Here is a 22,468-nt window from a genome sequence, read left to right as displayed (position 1 = left end):
TATGGTCATTGAAATGTTGGCTTTTAAAATCAGATCCAACAATAAATCAAGGGTCTAGAAATCCAGGGCTTAAAAACAAAGGTGTCTTTGTATACTGATGATTCATGTTTTCTTTTAAATCCACAATTTGGATCCCTCCACAGCCTCATCGAGGATCTAGATACGTTTTCTAACCTCTCTGGATTAAAACCAAATTATGACAAGTGAACTATATTACATATTGGATCATAAAAAAAAAACTTTTACATTACCGTGTCGTTTATCAATAAAATGGTCAGACGGTAAAGTGGATTTATTCTGTATTCATATCCCAATTGAAAGAAATGATCTAATTTTAATAGAAAGTTAGCAAAATAGATAAGATCTTGCTACCATGTAAAGGAAAATACCTGTCTAATTGAAAATAAAACAATCTCAGAAAGTTCACTGTTTTTTTAACAAGCCAAAGAGAGAACATTGCAATTCCAGTTTAATGCACCTGAAAAGACAGAATATATCATACAACAAATATTGTGGTTAAACTCAAATATACTAATCGATTAAACAAACAATATTTTCTGATTTATTATTGTTTTTAAAGTACGATTTAAATTAAATTATTAAATTATATAATAAATAGTACTGATGGAGATATTTCACACATGCAGCTAACAAAATATATATGGAATATCTGCGTCAGTAGAAAGCCCTCTTTAGTGTCGTAAGTTTTCATAACTGTGACCTTAATTGTCTAAGCTGTTAGTGTCTTAAGACATATTGAGCAGGGCTGGAGAATCTACAGTGAAATAAGACAACATTACTAACCAAAACAGCAATAGACAAGGCATATTGACATTAGGGAGAGGCATGTGTAGCCGAGTGATCATAGGGTCCAGTGAGTAGCTAGGCGAGCTGGAGGCACGGCGATTCAGACAGCTAGCAGGCCGGGGATGGAAGCATGCTTGCAGATGGTCCTCAGGGGAACGTCGCAACGGGAGAGTCTGTTGAAACCCCCTCGGACTGTTATGTCGGCAGACCAGTCGTGATGGATCGACGGGTCTCCGTGTCGGCAGCAAAAAGTCCAGGCCAATTGGCAGAAGAGGTATTGAGGCCCAGGAATTATCTGATGGAATTCTTTGGCTAGCCAGGAGAAGGGCCTAGCTCCAGTCTAGCTCCAGGCTAACTGATGCTTGCTTCGGGACAGAAACCCCCTTGGGCGGTTACCTTGGTAGACCAGTCGTGATGGATCAGCGGGGCTCCGTGTCGGCAGAAAAGGGTCCAGGCTAATTGCCGAAAGAGGTTATTTTAGCCCAGGGATTGCTTGATAGTCTCTTCTGCTAGGCGAGAGATGGGCCTAGTTCGAGGCTAGCAACAGGCTAACTGGTGCTTGCTTCGGGACAGAGACGTTAGACTGGAGTAGCGACTCGGATAGCAGCTAGCTAGCTGTGATGATCCGGAGTAAAGGTTCAGAGCTTGCGGTAGGAATCCGGAGATGTGGTAGAGAAAAGCAGTCCGATATGCTCTGGGTAGATTTCGCACTGTGCAGTCTGGCAAGAGTTGCCTGGGCTGAGGCTGGCAGTCTGAGTTAATTAACGGTGATGACCGCTAGCAGTGGCTAACTGAGTCCTAGCTAGTAGGTAGTTAGCTGGCTAGCTTCAGAAGGGGGTTTCCAGTTCAAAAGTGTAAAAATATCAGATCCATACCACATTGGGTGTGGCGGGTTGCAGGAGAGTATGTTCAGTCCGTAGATGGAAAATGAGATCAAAAAATCAAAAATATGTAGAAAAAATGATATATACAAGGGACTGGTCAAGACAATCAAAACAGACATCCCCACTGCTATGCCATCTTGGAAAATAAAAACATGTGTTCATAACATGTGTACCACACACTTCAAGCCATGACCCATCTGCAAATAGATTAGGGTTATTCTGGTCTAAGCCAATTGCCACAGGTTATTCTGGATAAAGCCAATAGGCACATGGTTAGGGTTTTTCGTCAAAGGGCAAGAGGGGATGGATCATAGATCCCTTTAAATACCAATCTTGAACTGTCTATCATTAAAACCAATACAACATAATGCTTAAACGTCTCCAGTAAATACAATCTGTGACACCTTTAAATATCCACTTCTCTAATGTGTTTATCTGTAGAATACCTGGCTACATCTGAAACATATCTCCTCCCAGGGAACTATTTAACACTGGAAACAGGGATAGGGATGAGGAATTAACTAGTTGATAGCTTTATGAGTGACTGGATCTCTTTATCTAAACCGCCAAATGCACAGTTGTCACTTTTTAAAACTTAGAAGGTAGTGGTAATTCAATCTTCTAGCCTAGGGCAGATAGGTGATAACATGATAATGGTGTGTGAGGATAGGGGTTGGGGAACACACATAAGAACAATGGAATGCACCTGGGGTGATGACAGACCAGCATAGCTTTACCCGGTAAACATATGGAGGCAATATGGAGTTCAGCCAATTTATGTAACACTAAAGTTTATTGACTAAGTCAGTTACTGTATATAGATATCAAGAAACATGGCTAATGTAGAGAGATATCTCCTCCATTTAGAACTCCAAGTCTGAATGCAGCTCAGTTGCTCAAGGGTTGGTTTAAGAGATAAGCACATGTAGATGTTAGATATAAAATCAAATCACTGTTTATTGGTCACGTGCACAGGATACAGGTGCAGTAAAACGGTGCAGTAAAATTCTTACTTACCAGCTCTCCTCAACGGTGCATATACACAGCTTTCCATGTTACTGCACATAAATGTGGATTGAATGGAGGTGAAATTGAGGCAGTCTGTGCTGGAATGGAACAGCGCACCAGAAACTATTAATCTCATCCCTCTCCTCTTTCTCAACTAATCTTACTAATCTTTCTTTTCTTTCTTCTTAGTGCCAAGCTGAAGAACCACAAGGAGGTTTGTATCAATCCCGAGACCAAGTGGCTGCAGCAGTACCTGAAGAATGCCCTCAACAAGTAAGAAACCCCTTGAGAGAACCTATAACCTAAAATTGATTCTCTGCATGTCTACACAGAGACACGGTATCTGAGAGTAACGGAAAATTACAGTCTTCCTGAAAATGTCATTCACCCAATTCTCCAATTCATACAGTAGTAAAGTAGTACACACTCATGGCCAAATCTGGATTTGATCTGCATATGGGGCGGCAGGGTAGCCTAGTGGTTAGAGCGTTGGACTAGTAACCGTAAGGTTGCAAGTTCAAACCCCCGAGCTGACAAGGTACAAAGGCAGTTAACCCACTGTTCCTAGGCCGTCATTGAAAATAAGAATTTGTTCTTAACTGACTTGCCTGGTTAAATAAAGGTAAAAACAAAATATGTGTGTAAATCCCAATTTTCACGGATGTCTGCCACTGACATTCATAGGCCCAGGCTACATGATTCAGGAGAAAGTCAGAGTGTGCAAATATGAAATGATTAGGATTGGGCTCTCAGCCACAGACTGCTCTACAAAAACAGTAATACATTTAACTAAAAATCAGATAGACTGGTCACATTCAGGATAGCTTGAACACATATATTTTTGCACCCTAAAAGAAGCAATATCCTCCACACGAATGGACAGTTTTTGTGTTTTTGGAGTATATCGTTTGTGATGTCCCCTAAATGTTCCCACCAGACTGTTCCCGCAACCTAATGAAGCATTCTGGGAACCATTTATAGAACAGACTAAATGTGTTCTGAGAATGTTCTTGCAACGTCAGGCAAATGTTTTATACAAACATTGTACAATCACCAACACACCTGCACAGTTTTGTGTCATGAAAACAGTTGCTGTAAACTAATGAATGTTCTGGGAACTTTCACATTATGCAAGGGATAATCAACGAGGAGCTATGCGTTCTATGGAAAATAATGAACGACGTGGAAGGTGTTTCCAACGACACACTAGCAGAGTGGCACTGACCTTCCATGTAGTTGCATTAGTTTCCAGAGATCGCATAGAACCCTGAGTTGATTGTCCCTTTTATACCATGGCTATAATTTAATACATTTGCCTTTAGAAATGTCTTCATTTGCCGGTATAAATATGTTATAGGGAGTTTTTCTTAGCCGCCGTGCTTCTACATCTGCATTGCTTTCTGTTTGGGCTTTTAGGCTGGGTTTCTGTATAGCACTTTGTGACATAGGCTGAAAAGGGCTTCATAAATCAATTTGATTGATTGATTGATTGATTCAACATCTACTGAAGTAGATAGCAAGTTTACTCGATAGCTACAGTAGTTGCCGTGGTAACAAAACCATCAGTCCTAGCTTGCTATTATGAAAATGTATTTTGATAACAAAAAATAAAATAAAATAAAAATAAATAAATAAAATTTAAAACATTTAAAAAATAAAATTGACATTTGCTTTCAAAAGCAGCTTAAACAAAACAAGTAAGAATGAACTATAGCCATTGAATTTTATTGTGCGTATATGCCGTGTGTTAGAGGGAAATAATGCACACTCTAGAATGCCCTTCAAGCCAATCAGAAATTAATATTCAACGATGCCATAGTATAAAGCTCAGTATTTTTATTATTTGTTTTATACATTCATTTTTGCTGTTTATCAAGGGTGTCAGTACAAGAGTGTTAATAATTTGGACCCCACTGTATATGTTTTCTTCCTGTGTAAGGGTTAAGAGAGGAATACTAATTAGAGAAGAACCCACATAATTCAAACTTCTTCAAACATGAGCACAAATCTTGCTCTGACATCAGTGCATGATTTATTTATTTAAGTTCATCACACATGTTTTGTAACGGTTGTCTTCTGACGAGGAGGAGTAGTAGGAAGGATCGTAAGACCAATGCGCCGCGTGGTATGTATCCATCATGTATTTTAATAGGAATGAATACGAAAATACAAAAAAACTAGATAATCAAAAATGAAAACCGAAAACAGTCCCGAATGGTGCAAACACTGAAACGGAAACATAATCACCCACAAGTCAAAAGTGAAACCAGGCTACCTAAGTATGGTTCTCAATCAGGGACGAAGATTGACAGCTGCCTCTGATTGAGAACCATACCAGGCCAAACACAGAAATCCCAAAACATAGAAAAAGGAACATAGACAACCCACTCAACTCACGCCCTGACTATACTAAAACAAAGACATAACAAAAGAACTAAGGTCAGAACGTGACATGTTTGCAGTTATTCAATTACCATCTATGATATAAATATAGCTACCTGCCATCTATGTTATGTATATGTGTTCTCGACTTTGCCTTCCTTTACTTTGAACTCGGTTGACTATCATCGGGAATACGTATTCTTATTTTTTCTGGACACTCTTCCATGAAGCCCAGCTCTGTGCAGTGTACGGCTTAAAGTGGTCCTATGGACAGATACTCCAATTTCTGCTGATTTGATTTGATTTGGAGCTTTGCAGTTCTTTCAGGGTTATCTTTGGTCTCGTTGTTGCCTCTCTGATTAATTTCCCTCCTTGCCTGTTCTGTGAGTTTGGTGGGTGGCCCTCTCTTGGCAGGTTTGTTGTGGTGCCATATTCTTTAAAAAATGTATAATAGATGTAATGGTCCACCGTGGGATGTTCAAAGTTTCTGAAATTTTTTATAACCCAACTCTGATCTGTACTTCTCCACAACTTTGCCCCTGACCTGTTTGGAGAGGTCCTTGGACATCATGGTGCCGCTTGCTTAGTTGTATTGCATACCTTTCAGAACTGCATACCTATTCATATACTGAGATCATGTGACACTTAGATTGCACACAGGTGGACTTTATTCAACTAATTATGTGACTTCTGAAGGTAATTGGTTGCACCAGATCTTATTTAGGTGCTTCATAACAAAACATATGAATGCACCACTTTTCTGCTTTTTATTGTATTGAAACAAGTAATTGTTTAAATTTCACTTCACCAATTTGGACTATTTTGTGTTTGTCCATTACATGTAATCCCAAAAATATATATTTAAATTACAGGTTGTAATGCAACAAAATAGGGAAAATGCCAAGGGGGATGAATAGTTTTGCAAGACTCTGTATTCCACATTTTTTATGATACAGCCTGAATTCAAAATATATTAAATAAATACAAAACATCTCACCCATCTACACACGATACCCCATAATGACAAGGTGAAAACATGTTTTTAGAATTTTTTGCAAATGTATTGAAAATGAAATACAGAAATATATCATTTAGAAATATTTAATACATGTTAGAATCACATTCGGCAACGATTACAGCTGTGAGTCTTTTTGGGTAAATCTAAAAGTTTTGCATTTACATTTACATTTAAGTCATTTAGCAGACGCTCTTATCCAGAGCGACTTACAAATTGGTGCATTCACCTTATGACCTCCACACCAGGATTGTACAACATTTCCACATCATTCTTTTAAAAATGATTCAAGCTCTGTCAAGTTTGTTGATCATTGTTAGACAGCCATTTTCAAGTCTTTTCAACCCGATTTAACAAGGCCACTCAGGAACATTCAATGTCAACTTCTTAAGCAACTACACTGTATATTTGGCCTTGGGTTTCAGGTGAATGTCTCCCAGCTCTATTTCCCTAGTCCTTGCCAATGTAAAGCATACACATAACATAATGCAGCCACCACCATGTTGGAAAATATTTTGAATGCTACCCAGTGATGTGTTGGATTTGCCCCAACCATAATGCTTTGTATTCAGGACATAAAGTACATTTATTGCAAACAGGATGCATGTTTTGGAATATTTTTTATTCTGCACAGGCTTCCTTCGTTTCACTCTGTCATTTAGGTTAGTATTGTGGAGTGACTACATTGTTGTTGATCCATCCTCAGTTTTTTCCTATCACAGCCATTAAACTCTAACTGATTAAAAGTCACCATTGGCCTCATGGTGAAATTCCTGAGGATTTCTTCCTCTCTGGCAACGGAGTTAGGAAGGACGGCCGTGTCTTTGTAGCGACTGGCGGTATTGATTCACCGTGCTCAAAGGGATATTCAATGTCAGCTTTTTTATCTTTACCCATCTACCAATAGGTGCCCTTCTTTGCGAGGAAATGGAAAACCTCTCTGGTCTTTGTGGTTAAATGAGTGTTTGAAATTCACTGCTCGACTGAGGGACCTTACAGATTATTGTATGTGCTGGGTCCAGAGATGAGGTAGTCATTCAAAAATCATGTTAAACAATTATATTGCACACAGTGTCCATGCAACTTATGTGACTTAATAAGCAAATCTTTACTCGTGAATTTCACACATTTTAAATGCATTGCTTTTCACCGACAGCCACATCTTATTAATCAGCTAGACCTATTGCTATGCACGCTGCTCAAATTACGGGCTTCCCAACTAGGCATATAGGCCTACACACATGTGATTTGAAACAATCCACAGCTTTAAAAGAAGCTAATGAGCCTTTGTGGGTAAGTCATGCTCGCCGATTAAGTATTTCATTTGTTTCTGTTATAGACTGGAGTAATTATATAATTTTAGCAAATTTATTTCAATTTACTTTTGTTACCCCTTTTGTTGCCCTATGCTTAAGTGATATTTTCAAAACCTTGAGAATGCCTTCGTTTAAGAAGAATTGGATCAGTAAAAACTGTTTCTCTGTTCTGTGGGTAGAGAAAAGAGAAACAGAGAAATATGGAGTGCAGAACCGGGTAGCTCAGATGAATTGCAGAAAAACCAGAAGTGTAGAGTGAGGTTGGAGTTGGCCGAGTTGAACAGGGAAACAGGTCCTGAGGGGAATCCAAGGTAGTGGTGGTGAATGATATCCAGGGCAAGGTGGTTGGGTGGTGAGTTGTAGTACAGGAGACACGGACAGAGCGGTAACTGCAAGAGAGGACAAAACGGTGTAAGGAAGGGAAAAAAGCACAGCAGAGCAACAGGATCTTCAGAACTAACAAAGGCTAGGACTGATGACTGACTCAGTCAGGCTAATGACTGACTGAGCAGAGATTACGATCTGGCAGGGTGGAAGTTGCTATCACTTCCGGCGCTGACACAGATGGCCCGCCTCGCTTCGCCTTCCTAACTATAAAACTATAAAGTATTTTGTTTTTTTTATGCGTTATTTCTTACATTGTTACCCCAGGTAATCTTAGGTTTTATTACATACAGTCGGGAGGAACTATTGGATATAAGAGCAATGTCAACTCAAAATTACGACCAGGAATACGACTTTCCCGAAGCGGATCCTCTGTTTGGCCTACCACCCAGGACAATGGATCGGATCCCAGCCGGCGACCCAAAACAATGGCGCCGTAGAAGGCGCAGACGGAGCAGTCTTCTGGTTAGTCTCAGTAGACGGGAACATCGCACACCGCTCCCGAGCATACTACTCGCCAATGTCCAGTCTCTTGACAACAAGGTAGACGAAATCCGAGCAAGGGTAGCATTCCAGAGAAACATCCGAGACCATAACGTTCTTTGTTTCACGGAAACATGGCTCACTCGAGACACGCTATCTGAGTCGGTACAGCCACCTGGTTTCTTCACGCATTGCGCCGACAGAAACAAGCATCTCTCTGGTAAGAACAAGGGCGGGGGTGTATGCCTTATGATTAACGAGACGTCACAATCAAATGCTCGAGCGTATTATCTACCAAGAGAATTCCCTTCGATCATAATCACAGTCGTGTATATTCCCCCCCCAAGCAGACACATTGACGGCCCTGAAAGAACATCATTGGACTATGTAAACTGGAAACCACATATCCTGAGGCTTATTTATTGTAGCCGGGGATTTTAACAAGGCTAATCTGAAAACAAGGCTCCCCAAATTCTATCAGCATATCGATTGTGCTACCAGGGCTGGCAAAACTCTAGACCACTGTTATTCTAACTTCCGCGACACATATAAGGCCCTCCCCTGCCCTCCCTTCGTAAAAGCTGACCATGACTCCATTTTGTTGATCCCAGCCTATAGACAGAAACTAAAACAGGAAGCACCCACGCTCAGGTCTGTTCAACGCTGGTCCGACCAATCAGGGTCCACGCTTCAAGATTGCTTCGATCACGTGGACTGGGATATGTTCCACATTGCGGTAAACAACAACATTGACGAATACGCTGATTCGGTGTGCGAGTTTATTAACAAGTGCATCGGTGATGTTGTACCCACAGCGTCTATTAAAACATTCCCCAACCAGAAACCGTGGATTGATGGCAGCATTCGCGCAAAACTGAACGCACGAACCACTGCTTTTAATCAGGGCAAGGTGACCGGAAGCATGCCCGAATACAAACAGTGTAGCTATTCCCTCCGCAAGACAATCAAACAGGCTAAGCTTCAGTACAGAGACAAAGTGGAGTCGCAATTCAACGGCTCAGACACGGGTGGTATGTGGCAGGGTCTACAGTCAATCATAAACTACAAAATAAAAACCAGCCCTGTCGCGGATCACGATGCCTTGCTCCCAGACAGACTTTGAGGACAATACAGTGCCACTGACACAGCCCGCTACCAAAACCTGCGGGCTCTCCTTCACTGTAGTCAACGTGAGTAAAACATTTAAACGTGTTAACCCTCTCAAGGCTGCACTCCCAGACGGCATCCCCGACCGTGTCCTCAGGGCATGCACAGACCAGCTGGCTGGTGTGTTTACAGACCTATTCAATCAATCATTATCCCTGTCTGCTGTCCCCACATGCTTCAAGAGGGCCACCATTGTTCCTGTTCCCAAGAAAGCTAAGGTAACTGAGCTAAATGACTACCGCCCTGTAGAACTCACTTCCGTCATCATGAAGTGCTTTGAGAGACTAGTCAAGGACCATATCACCTCCACCCTACCTGACACTCTAGACCCACTCCCTGGGTCTCGACCCCGCCCTGTGCAACTGGGTCCTGGACTTCCTGGCGGGCCTCCCCCAGGTGGTGAGGGTAGGTAACAACATCTCCACCCCGCTGATCCTCAACACTGGGTCCCCACAAGGGTGCGTTCTCAGCCCTCTCCTGTACTCCCTGTTCACCCACGACTGCGTGGCCATGCACGCCTCCAACTCAATCATCAAGTTTGCAGACAGTGGTAGGCTTGATTACCAACAACGACGAGACGGCCTACAGGGAGGAGGTGAGGGCCCTCGGAGTGTGGTGTCAGGAAAATAACCTCACACTCAATGTCAATAAAACAAAGGAGATGATCGTGGACTTCAGAAAACAGAGGGAGCAGGCCCCTATCTACATTGACGGGACAGTAGTGGAGAGGATGGAAAGTTTTAAGTTCCTCGGCTTACACATCACGGACAAACTGAAATGGTCCACCCACACAGACAGCGTGGTGAAGAAGGTGCCTCTTCAACCTGAAGGAGGCTGAAGAAATTCTGATTGTCACCAAAAACACTCACAAACTTTTACAGATGCACAATCGAGAGTTTCACCACCTGGTACGGCAGCTGCTCCCCCCATAACCGGAAGGCTCTCCAGAGGGTAGTGAGGTCTGCACAACGCATCACCGAGTGCAAACTACCTGCCCTCCAGGACACCTACACCACCCGATGTCACAGAAAGGCCAAAATATCATTAAGGACAACAACCACCCGCGCCGCTGCCTGTTCACCCCGCTATCATCCAGAAGGCGAGGTCAGTACAGGTGCATCAAAGCGGGGACCGAGAGACTGAAAAACAGCTTCTATCCAAGGCCATTAGACTGTTAAACAGCCATCACTAACATTGAGTGGCTGCTGCCAACATACTGAATCAACTCTAGCCACTTTAATAATGGAAAAATGTATGTAATCAATTTATCACTAGCCACTTTATATAATGTTTACATACCCTACATTACTCATCTTATATGTATATACTCTACGCTATACCATCTACTGCATCTTGCCATCTTCATGTACTGCATCACTAGCCACTTAAAACAATGCCGCTTTATATGTTTTCATACCCTACATTTCTCATCTCATATGTATATACTGTACTCTATACCATCTACTGCATCTTGCCATCTTGATGTACTGTATCACTAGCCACTTAAAACAATGTTTTCATACCCTACATTACTCATCTCATACTGTATGTATATACTGTACTCTATACTATCTACTGCATCTTGCCTTTGCCGTTCGGCCATCGCTCATTTATATATTTTTATGTACATATTCGTATTCATTCCTTTACACTTGTGTGTATAAGGTAGTTGTTGTGAAATTGTTAGGTTAGATTACTCGTTGGTTATTACTGCATTGTCAGAACTAAAAGCACAAGCATTTTGCTACAGTTGCATTAACATCTGCCAACCATGAGTATGTGACAAATAGATTTGATTTGAAGTGGCAGGAATGAGCATTTGTAGAGATCTTGATTTATGGAACAATTTGCAGCTGGTAGGGATCTGCTCCGACTCCAGCACACCTGTGTGTGTGTGTGCGTGTGTGCGCGCACGCTGCAGGTCAAGAGAACACCGGATGACCACTTAGAGGGCGTAGCAGGAGCAGATGTTACAAGTATAACTCTGGAAGGCAGACTATAACTAAAACAAATTGTCATTAATCTAAATACAGTCGCGCAACAGTCAAGTGGTTGACCTGAACTCACAGGGGGGAAACAGAAAAAAAATTGATGGCTCTGTTAACTCTCTTATATTAATACTCTGTTTTGTTCTTTCAGGATGAAGACATCCAAGCAGACCAACTAGAGAGCCTGCAGGAAGACCTACCAACAGACATGTAACATGAGACGTGTAGGTTGTAATATGTAACATGTACTCTCCCGTCACGCACGCTGAACAGCACTTATCCTGTCCATCGCGGAACCATCCAACCCACGGCTTTCCAAAACCACCACCTCTGTTACCATCACCACTTATAGACTCCACCCCTGCTAGTGCCAAGTGCAATTATATCTGTGTGAGTGTATGTTTTTATCAATTATGTATATACCATTTTTTTAATCCTATTTCATCAGTAAATAGCCATTTTTTGTTGCTGTTTTGGCCACCGGCTTCTCTGTCATTCAGGAGTAAGGACTGGGCTTAAAGTACGCATTGATGGGGCTGAGATGGAGAGAGAGGGAGGATTCATAACAGGATTCAAGCCTCACAATCCAACTCTATCAGCTTGTCCTGGGGAGTGTACAAGGTTCAACAGGTCATTCTGGGAAAGATCTAAGGGGCATGGAGGTGTTCACACATGCATGGCAGAGCCACTAGAACGTACAATGGCTCAATCCCTTAGCCCCCCCCCTCGTTTTTGAGTGTCCGTCTGTGGGGGAGTGGCACTCAAAAATGGAGCAACTAGTGGTAGGGAGAGCTATAATAACACTTGGGAATGGGACATCGCTACATCACTTGCGCACATCAGAAACGGCCACGGACACCACGCAATTAATTGACGATGAACCTTGTGTTTTTCAGAATGCCTATACTGGCTGCAGTAATAACTTTCCTTATATTTCTCATGCAACAAATATGTGCTTACCATATGAACATCAAATGAGAACAGCAGAACAACAATGGACCCGTAATGTACCCATCCTCTGGCTGCGGTTCAATGTGGAGTAGTACAGAAGCAGGACTTTTATTCCATAGCGGTTTAACCGTCACATTTCATTCAGTCATTACCAGTGAAGGCACTTTAGCTAGAACAATTAAAACTACTGTTCTGAACTAATATTTATACCAAACGTTTTCAGGGTCAGTACACAGATCGGCTACATAGCTACACATCCATAGCATACAGGTATTTTTATCCTCCACTACACAATAAGGAAGAAAAGAGTTAGCTAGGGTTAGCAGGGGTTGGAACCAAAATTATTTTCTAATCTCTTCGTTCTGAACCACCATTCTTTTTTGTTTCTTTCCACTGTTCCGAATGGAAAAAACAAAGTTCTGAACCGGTTTGATGTCACGTTCGTTATAAGAATCGGACAAAGGCGTAGCGTGGTATGCGTACATTCTTATTTACTAAAAAGAATTAACACTGAACAAAATAACAAAACGAAACGTGAAGCTATACAAACGAGTGCTGACAGGCAACTATACATAGAGAAGATCCCAAAAACACCAAAGGGAAATGGCTGCCTAAATATGATCTCCAATCAGAGACAACAATAATACCATAGACATACAAATCACCTAGACCGAGAAAAACCCTAGACATACAAAACCCCCTAGACAAGACAAAAACTAGCGTACCCACCCCAATCACACCCGGACCTAACCAAAATATAAAGAATACAGATATCTCAGGTCAGGGCGTGACAGGACCCCCGCCAAAGGTGCTGACTCCCGGCCGCAAACCTGAACCTATAGGGAGGGTCCGGGTGGGAATCTACCCTCGGTGGCGGCTCCGGTTCTGGACGCAGCCCCCCCTCTTTATGCTGATTCCTCCGCCTTTGTAGAACCGGACCGTGGATCATCGCCAGAGGCTCTGGACTGCGGATCATCGCCGGAGGCCCCAGACTGGGGACCGTCGCCGGAGACCCCGGACTGGGGACCGTCGTTGGAGGTTCCGGACTGTGAAACGTCGCCGGAAGCTCCGGACTGGGAACTGTCGCCGGAAGCTCTGGACTGGGAACTGTCGCCGGAAGCTCTGGACTGGGAACTGTCGCCGGAAGCTCTGGACTGGGAACTGTTTCCGGAAGCTCTGGACTGGAAACTGTCGCCGGAAGCTCTGGACTGGAAACTGTCGCCGGAAGCTCTGGACGGGGAACTGTCGCCGGAAGTTCTGGACTGTGGAGGCACACTGGAGACCTGATACGTGGTGCTGGCACTGGTGGTACCGGGCTGAAGACACATCTCAGGACACAGGAGGTTCTGGACTGTGGAGGCGCACTGGAGGCCTGGTGCGTGGGACCGGTACAGGTGGCACCGGGCTGAAGACACGCACCTCAGGGCATTTTGCGGGGAGGAGGCACAGGACCTACTGGACTCTGGAGGCGCACTGGGGGTCTGTTGCGTGGTGCCGGCACTGGTGGTACCGGGCTGATGACACGCACCTCAGCGCGAGTCCGGGTAGCAGGCACAGGACGTACTGGACTATGGAGGCGCACTGGAGATCTGGAGCGTAGAGCTGGCACAATGCATCCTGGCTGGATGCTCAATTGAGCCCGGCAAGTGCGGGGCGCTAGCACAGGACGCACTGGGCTATGCAGACGCACCAGAGACACAGTACGTAGAGCCGGCACAGGATATCCTGGTCCAAGGAGGTGTACTGGAGACCAGGAGCACTGGGCCGGCACCATCTGTCCTGACTGGATGACCATTCTAGCCCGGCAAATGCGAGGAGCTGGAATAGAGCGCACCGGGCTATGAATGCGAACTGGAGACACCGTGCGCATAACTGCGTAACACGGTCTCTGACCAGTCACACGCTCCCCATGGTAAGCATGAGGAGTTGGCTCAGGTCTCCAACCTGACTCAGCCAACCTCCCTGTGTGCCACCCCCAAAAAAATCTTATGGGGCTGCCTCTTGTGCCTGTCTCGTTGGTACAACTCCTCGTAACATCGCCGTTCCGCTTTCGCTGCCTCTATCTCCTCCTTAGGACGGCGATACTCCCCAGCCTACGTCCAGGTTCCTGCTCCACCCAGAATCTCCTCCCAGGTCCATTCCTCCTGACCACGCTGCTTGGTCCATTTTTGGTGGGATCTTCTGTCACGTTCGTTATCGGACCATGGCACAGCGTGGTATGCGTACATTCTTATTTATTAAAAAGAATGAACACTGAACAAATAAACAAAATAACAAAATGAAACGTGACGCTATACAAAAAAGTGCTGACAGGCAACTACACAAAGACAAGATCCCAAAAACATGCCTAACTAAATATGATCCCCAATCAGAGACAACGATAAACAGCTGCCTCTGATTGGGAACCATATCAGGCCACCATAGACATACAAATCACCTAGACCTACAAAAACCCTAGACATACAAAAAAAACTAGACAATACAAAAACTAGCGTACCCACCCTAGTCACACCCTGACTAACCAAAATATAAAGAAAACAGAGATATCTCAGGTCAGGGCGTGACATTTGAACCAAAATAAAGGACCGATTTATATTGTTCCTTTCTGTTCATTTTTTAACCGGTGAAATCAACATAAAAAAAAAACATTTAATCAATCAATCAAATGTATTTAAAAATCCTTTTTTACATCAGCAGATGTCACAAAGTGCTTATACAGAAATCCAGCCTAAAACCCCAAACAGCAAGCAATGCAGATGTTGTAGCACGGTGGCCAGGAAAAACTCCCTAGAAAGGCAGGAACCTAGGAAGGAACCTAGAGAGGAACCAGGCTCTGAAGGGTGGCCAGTCCTCTTCTGGCTGTGTCGGGTGGAGATTATATGAGTACATGGTCATTAAGGCCAGATGGTTCTTCAAGATGTTCAAATGTTCATAGATGACCAGTAGGGTCAAATAATCACCAATCAGTGCGGATAGAGCAGGTAAGCTAGTTGTTTACATGCATGATGGACAGACAAGTGTCGCCTAAGGTGCAAAATGCGACTGAAATTTTGCTGGTGGGGAGAGAGGGTTGAGGAGGAGGCTTGAAGCGCGGGGAATCTTGCTATGACATTATCTATAACTAGGCATAGAGTATCCTTAACTAGCATTGAAAAAGTTTACCAATTCTCTAGCTAATTAAAAATCTATCTCCCTATCTTGTGAATCAAGCTTGTAATGTCAGTGCAGTAGCCTATGCTTGGGTGGGGTGAGTGGCAGGTAGCCCAAGCATACACAATCAAATATTTTTGGCTTGCTGGCAGACACTGAAAATAAGTGAAAGAGAGAGGGCTTTGCATAGGCACTCTGTTGTGGGACTAGAAAAAATGCTTGGAACGTAAATAACGTTTATTAACCAGTTCCAATGCTTTTAAAATAATGTTTCTGTTTCGGAACATATGGATCACTTTCGTTCCAGGTTTCGTTTATGAATCTTGATTATTTTTTTCCCACTTTTCAGTTCCCTGAACCGGTTCCAAGCCCTGCTGCTACGTTACCTGCATTGGCAAATATCTCCAATCTCTAACGTTAACGTTACGTTACTACAATAAAGTGACTGGCTTTGAAATATTTTTTAATAAAGGCAAAATTACAAAAATTCTACATTCAATTTGCAGCAAGTTAGCCAAGTTAGTTAGTTATCAAGTTAGATTCTTTACATCAGCTGGATTTCTCAAGATGACTGGCTGGATTGTTCAGGATTCCCTAAAACATTAAACAACACAAATTACAATTCATACAAATGTCAAATGCCCATATAGCAAACTAAATGTTTAGCTAGTTGGATAATGTTAGCTAGTCAGCTAGATAGCTTGTTAATAAGTAGGTTTTCGTGAATTAACTTTGACTTAAAATATGCATAATCACTTGTCTCTAGATTAACTAACATATTTCTCTGAACTGTACATTTTTTGCACGATTGAGTATGAAGTAATCATGCATCTCAATTTCCTTTGTTTGGAGGTTCAACTATATATTTTTTATTTAACTAGGCAAGTCAGTTGAGAACACATTCTTATTTAAAATGACAGCCTACCGGGGAACAGTTACCTGTCTTGTTCAGGGGAAAAACAACAGATTTCTACCTTGTCAGCTCAGAAATTTGATCCAGCAACCTTTCGGTTATTGGCCCACCACTCTTACCACTAGGCTGCCACCCCAAACTAGAGCGCTGAAAAGGCACTACCACTCCCTTAAAGTTGAAGTGGGACAGCACTGCGACTCGATGAGGATCGAGGAATTGCACAAAATGGAGGGGGAGGGCTATAGGGGGTATTGGGATTGAGCCTATGTCTGCCTATGTTTACACACAGGAGTGATTGGACATCCAGATCTAGTACCCAATCAACCAATACTTTTTGTTTGGTATCCAGCCATGTTGCATGTTGAAGTATTTTATATAAACAGTCTTAATGTGAAAAATAGTCTTGATGTTATTTTCCGAGCAGCTTCAGAAGAGACACAGATATACAAAGTTTGCCGAAGTTCATTGGAGATTTAGAATTTCAGTCAGTGACACATTGGCACTAAAAGTTCCAAGATAATTACTCTCTAGTTAGAATTATAATTACAATGTTGTTGTCATGTTTGGTGCCAACAGTTGGTTGATAACTGTGGAACTGTGACTGGTAGTGAGACCATGCATGACCCCGTCACTGCATGTGTGTGTTTGTTTGTGTGTGGGTGTATGTATGTGAACGTGTGGGCTGTTTTAGCTGTTAGGGGAACACGGTCAATGAGCGATAATGTGGAATGATATGCTGCTTTTGCATTTCCGATCTCTCTGAAAATTCTAGAACATCTGGAGTCAGAACTCTGCTAATTGAGCGACCAATGAGAGGGTAGTGGTCCGTAGCTCCGTCACAGTTCTGGAAACATCAAAGGAACAGTATGTCCAGATTTTATTAAAGGAACAGTTAACCCAGATTGTTAAAATAACAGTACTTACAAATTTTATTAAAGGGATAGCTCACCCAGATTACTTAAAAGGGATAGTTCACTCAGATGACTAATAACTTTGTAGTTCAGGTTTCCCTTTAATTCTGACATTGACCAGAGTACATTACTGTATGAAAATCTCAAACACATGCAGTGGGTTAACCAAATCATGTTTGTTGTCAGCCAGACTACCATGTAAATGTTTCATGAAACATTATGGAATTTATAAAGTATCATATTTAGCAAACCACACACTATGAAAATCAATGTTATAGTAATATAGAGAAAGTCATAATCTCATCAACAGTTGTAGTGTGATAGTATTAGTAGCAGTATAGTAATAGTAGAAGTAGTGCAGGGGGGGGACTCTTTTTAATTGGGGGGGACTCAGTTGGGGTCTCAACTCACTGTATACTTCGAAATTTGTGCATTAACAGTCACTCAGTTGTGTCAGCGATTTATTTTATTTTATTTTATTATTGCTAAGTTAGTATGTCAGCCAGCTATCTAAACTTGTAGTAAGCACGGTCGTATTACAGACCAGGGTGGGGCCCATTGATCATCAGTTATCATACTAAAAACAGCAAACCCTTTTGCAGGAAATTAGCTGTAAATCTGTTAATTCCTCTCTGCCCCACGGCTAAATAAGTAGAATTGCATGAAATGAGGGTATGCAGACCCACTCATTCCACTCATTTACTCATCCCCCCATGATGAGTAAAAACAATGTGTGGCCCCCACCCCCATCAAAGTTGCCCATCCCCGATCTAGTGGAATACAGTGGCTTGGCTACCTATTAATGTCATATACTGTATGTTATTTTGGATACCGATGCACTTTATGTCCAACAAATTCATTAATTTTCATTTACATTTTAGTCATTTAGCAGACACTCACAAAATAAAATAAAAAACATCTTTAAACAATTCATTGACCAATGCACCATCATACCAAGTCATTTAATGCTTGAAAAAAACTTGATAAATAAGATATTTGGCTACAGAAGTGCTATTTCTTACCGATCTCTACAGCTTCCATCCAAAAACAAATCGTGTGAAATTGCGTCAACACATACTGGAGAAGTTACTGGCTAGCTACAGAGGCTAGCGTAGCTAACAAACTAGCTATGTTGGTCATCGCGCATGACCAGAATGATCCACCAAAGGCACACCCCATTTCTGTTTTAAAATGGAGAAAGGGATGGAGTTGGAATGGTTTTTGTGCCCAAAGTCGACCTATAAGATAGCTGGGTGACACAACCACATATCACAGTCATAGCAACAACAACAAAAAATCCCTCAATAAAGTAGTTAGCAACAATACATAACTTTAGAATGTGATAATGAGAACAAGAATAGGATCCACATTAGTCAACTGTTGTTTTTGCACTTTTTTACTTGACATTTTTTGGTACTTTTAATGTACTTTTTCATATAAATAATCTTAAGCATGAGATACATCACATTTTCATTTTGAACCTTTATTTTTCCATAGGTTAAAGATGTACTCTTTTATATGTCAAACACACACCGTTCTTATGAAGGAGCTAGATGTAACATTGTTTCAATGTTAAACTGTATATTGTTGAGTTAAACGTAGTCTTTTAACCATGAATAAAAGGTATTCATTTATGTTTGCATTTTTTTAAGTGGGGGGCAAATTAAGTTGCTTTCATGCCATTGCTAATCTGAACACCTGAACACCTGCTCTTTTCATGCAAATCTTGATGAAATAGGTTCTGCTCCTTCAGGGTAACTCACTGCCCAAGCAAAGCTTGAATATAAACAGTGAGCGTGCCACCCCAGGCGGCAGGGTAGCCTAGTGGTTAGAGCGGTGGACTAGTAACCAGAAGGTTGCAATAGGTTAGGTTAGGTTCTGCTGGATACAGAACCTAACCATGCACGTGCAGCCATGCCATTAGGCATACTGTGTATAGAAAATGAAGCAAAGAATATCACTGTGCGAGCATTCACCACACAAGAGTTGCAGCCTAAAATACATGATAGAACTAAGACGTGAAGATAACAAAATGCAAGCAAAAGATTCATTTATGACAGTACTAATTCGTGAAGACTAGAATGAAGTCATTGCTACAATACCATATGATAGAATAAGAACAGTCGCTAGAATAATACTACTATAACGCACTGACAGGCAGGACCACCTATTTAAAATGCGTGTAACTCATGCAATTATATGCACTAATGAGCTAGCATAAGCACACTGAAATGATACCGTAAAAGGTATGCTAATAGTGTGACTCATGGAACAGTATGCACTAATGAGCTAGCATTCACCACATTAATACAGACCAGTCTGCAAGTTATGTTGAATGCATTCTAGCTTAAACTGTGTAAGGGAATACGGTTCCAAAGAATAACCAAAGTCAGATTAGCTTGTACAATATTTAAGTGTGACTGCCGGAGGAGGTCGACTGGGATGACCCGTAAAATGTAGGCCATCACTGATAGTGTGCATTGATTGCAGCGTTCTCATGAGCTGCACCACACGCAGTGATAGCTACTATCAATAGTGATGCTACACTAAACCAATGCTAATTCTACTTAGCTAGCTAGTTGGTAGCCAGCTATTGACTGACAACTGCCACGCCCTGATCTGTTTCACCTGTTATTATGATTGTCTAAACCTCCTCAAGGCGTCGCTTATTTTCCCCAGTGTATTTATCCCTGTGTTTCCAGTCTCTCTGTGCCAGTTCATCTTGTATGTTTTCAAATCAACCAGCTTGTTTTTCCCCTGCTCCTGTTTTCTATTCTCTTTTTTCTAGTCTTCCCGGTTTTGACCTTTGCCTGTTTTTTCTGGACTCCGTACCTGCCTGCCTGCCCCTTCTGCCTGCCCTGTCATCGAGCCTGTCTGCCACTCTTTACCTCTTGGATTCAGAATCTGGTTTTGACCTGAAAGACCGGAAAATAGCTGTGCAGCGACGCTCCCCATCCAACCTGACAGAGCTTGAGAGGATCTGCAGAGAAAAATGGGAGAAACTCTCAAAATACGGGTGTGCCAATACCCAAGAGGACTCTAGGATGTAATTGCTGTCAAAGCTGCTTCAAGAATATACTGAGTAAAGCGTCTGAATACTCATGTTAATGTGATATTTCAACAAAAAATGTTTTGGTACATTTGCAAAAATGCTTGAAAAACCTGTTTTTGCTTTGGCATTATGGATTATTGTGTGTAGATTGAGGGGGGGGCAATTTAATCCATTTTAGAATAAGGCTGAATTGTAACAAAATGTCGATAAGTCAAGGGGTATAAATACTTTCCGAATGCACAGTGCCTTCAGAAAGTATTCACGCCCCCTGACTTTTTCCACATTTTGTTGTGTTATAAAGTGGGATTAAAATTGTCATGTTTTGTTAACGATGTACATAAAAAAAACACTATCTCAGCGGAAGAAAAAAAATCTACATTTTGATCATATAAGTATTCAGTCAAATCATGTTAGAATCACGTTTGTCAGTCATTACAGCTGTAACTAAAATGTTTTTGATCCATCCTGAGATCTCCTATCACCATTGGCCTCATGGTGAAATCCTTGAGCGGTTTTGAGTTAGAAAGGATGGCTGTATCTTTGTAGTGACTGGGTGTATTGATACACCATCCAAAGTGGAAATAATAACTACTCGATTCTCAAAGGGATATTTAATGTCTTCTTTTTTATGTTTACCCATCTACCAATAGGTGCCCTTCTTTGCGAGTCATTGAAAAACCCCTCTGGTCTTTGTGGTTGAATCGGTGTTTGGAATTCACTGCCCGACTGAGGGACCTTACAGATATTTGTATGTGGGGGGGTACAGAGATGAGGTAGTCATTCAAAAATCATGTTAAACAATATTATTGCACATAGAGTGAGTCTATGCAACTTATGTGACTTGTTAAAACTTCACTAGGGCAGGGGGCACTATTTTCACCTCCGGATGAAAAGTGTGCCCAAAGTAAACTGCCTGCTACACCGGCCCAGAAGCTAGGATGTGCATATATTGGTAGATTTGGATAGAAAACACTCTAAAGTTTCCACAACTGTTAACCTCTAGCGTCGAGCAATCCCGTATCCGGGAGCGTAATCATAGCCTCAAGCTCATTACCATAACGTAACGTTTCCTATTCATGAAAATCGCAAATGAAATTAAATAAATATATTGAAACACAAGTTTAGCCTTTTGTTAACAACACTGTCATCTCAGATTTTCAAAATATGCTTTTCAACCAAAGCTACACAAGCATTTGTGTAAGAGTATTGATAGCCTAGCATAGCATTAAGCCTAGCATTCAGCAGGCAACATTTTCACAAAAACATGAAAAGCATTCAAATAAAATAATTTACCTTTGAAGAACTTCGGATGTTTTCAATGACAAGACTCTCAGTTAGATAGCAAATGTTCATTTTTTCCAAAAATATTATTTGTGTAGGAGAAATAGCTCCGTTTTGTTCGTCACGTTTAGCTAAGAAAAAAAAACTGAAAATGCAGTCACTACAACGCTGAACTTTTTTCCAAATTAGCTCCATAATATCGACAGAAACATGGCAAACGTTGTTTAGAATCAATCCTCAAGGTGTTTTTCACATTTCTATTCGATGATAAATCATTTGTGGCAGTTGGTTTCTCATCAGGAGTAAACGGAAAAATACTGCAGCTGGAGATTATGCAATAATTGCGACGGGGGACACCAAGCGACCACCTGGTAGATGTAGTCTCTTATGGTCAATCTTCCAATGATATGCCTACAAATACGTCACAATGCTGCAGACACCTTGGGGAAAACGTGGAAAACGTAAGCTGACTCCTAGCTCCTCCACAGCTATATAAGGAGTCATTGCCATGAGGCGGTTTCAAACAATGCGGCACTTCCTGATTGGATTTTTATCTGGGTTTTTTCTGTAACATCAGTTCTGTGGCACTCACAGACAATATCTTTGCAGTTTTGGAAACGTCAGAGTGTTTTCTTTCCAAAGCTGTCAATTATATGCATAGTCGAGCATCTTTTCGTGACAACATATCTTGTTTAAAACGCGAACGTTTTTCATCCAAAAATTTAAATAGCGCCCCCTATATCCAAGAAGTTAAAATAATGTCTGTGAGTATAACA

General features: G+C 41.9%; 1 protein-coding gene across 2 annotated transcripts in view; it reads left to right on the top strand.

Moving 5' to 3' along the window:
* Nucleotides 1-21,699, top strand: part of LOC115113420 (stromal cell-derived factor 1-like) — a 46,093-nt gene extending 24,394 nt beyond the window's left edge. Inside the window, exons 3-5 of one of the 2 annotated variants that reach the window (XM_029641025.2) lie at nucleotides 2,889-2,972; nucleotides 11,586-11,658; nucleotides 20,148-21,699. In XM_029641025.2, the coding sequence (XP_029496885.1) occupies nucleotides 2,889-2,972; nucleotides 11,586-11,613 (112 nt within the window). In that variant the 3' untranslated portion in view covers nucleotides 11,614-11,658; nucleotides 20,148-21,699. Of the gene's footprint in view, nucleotides 1-2,888; nucleotides 2,973-11,585; nucleotides 18,994-20,147 lie in introns of those variants that run through there. The other variant, XM_029641024.2, reaches the window with a different exon arrangement.
* The last annotated feature ends 769 nt before the right edge of the window (nucleotides 21,700-22,468 follow it).

This window comes from Oncorhynchus nerka, linkage group LG28, assembly GCF_034236695.1.
Source record: "Oncorhynchus nerka isolate Pitt River linkage group LG28, Oner_Uvic_2.0, whole genome shotgun sequence".
Taxonomy (NCBI): domain Eukaryota; kingdom Metazoa; phylum Chordata; class Actinopteri; order Salmoniformes; family Salmonidae; genus Oncorhynchus; species Oncorhynchus nerka.
The sequence above is the reverse complement of the archived record's forward strand: the minus strand, read 5'-3'. Positions and strand labels throughout refer to the sequence as shown.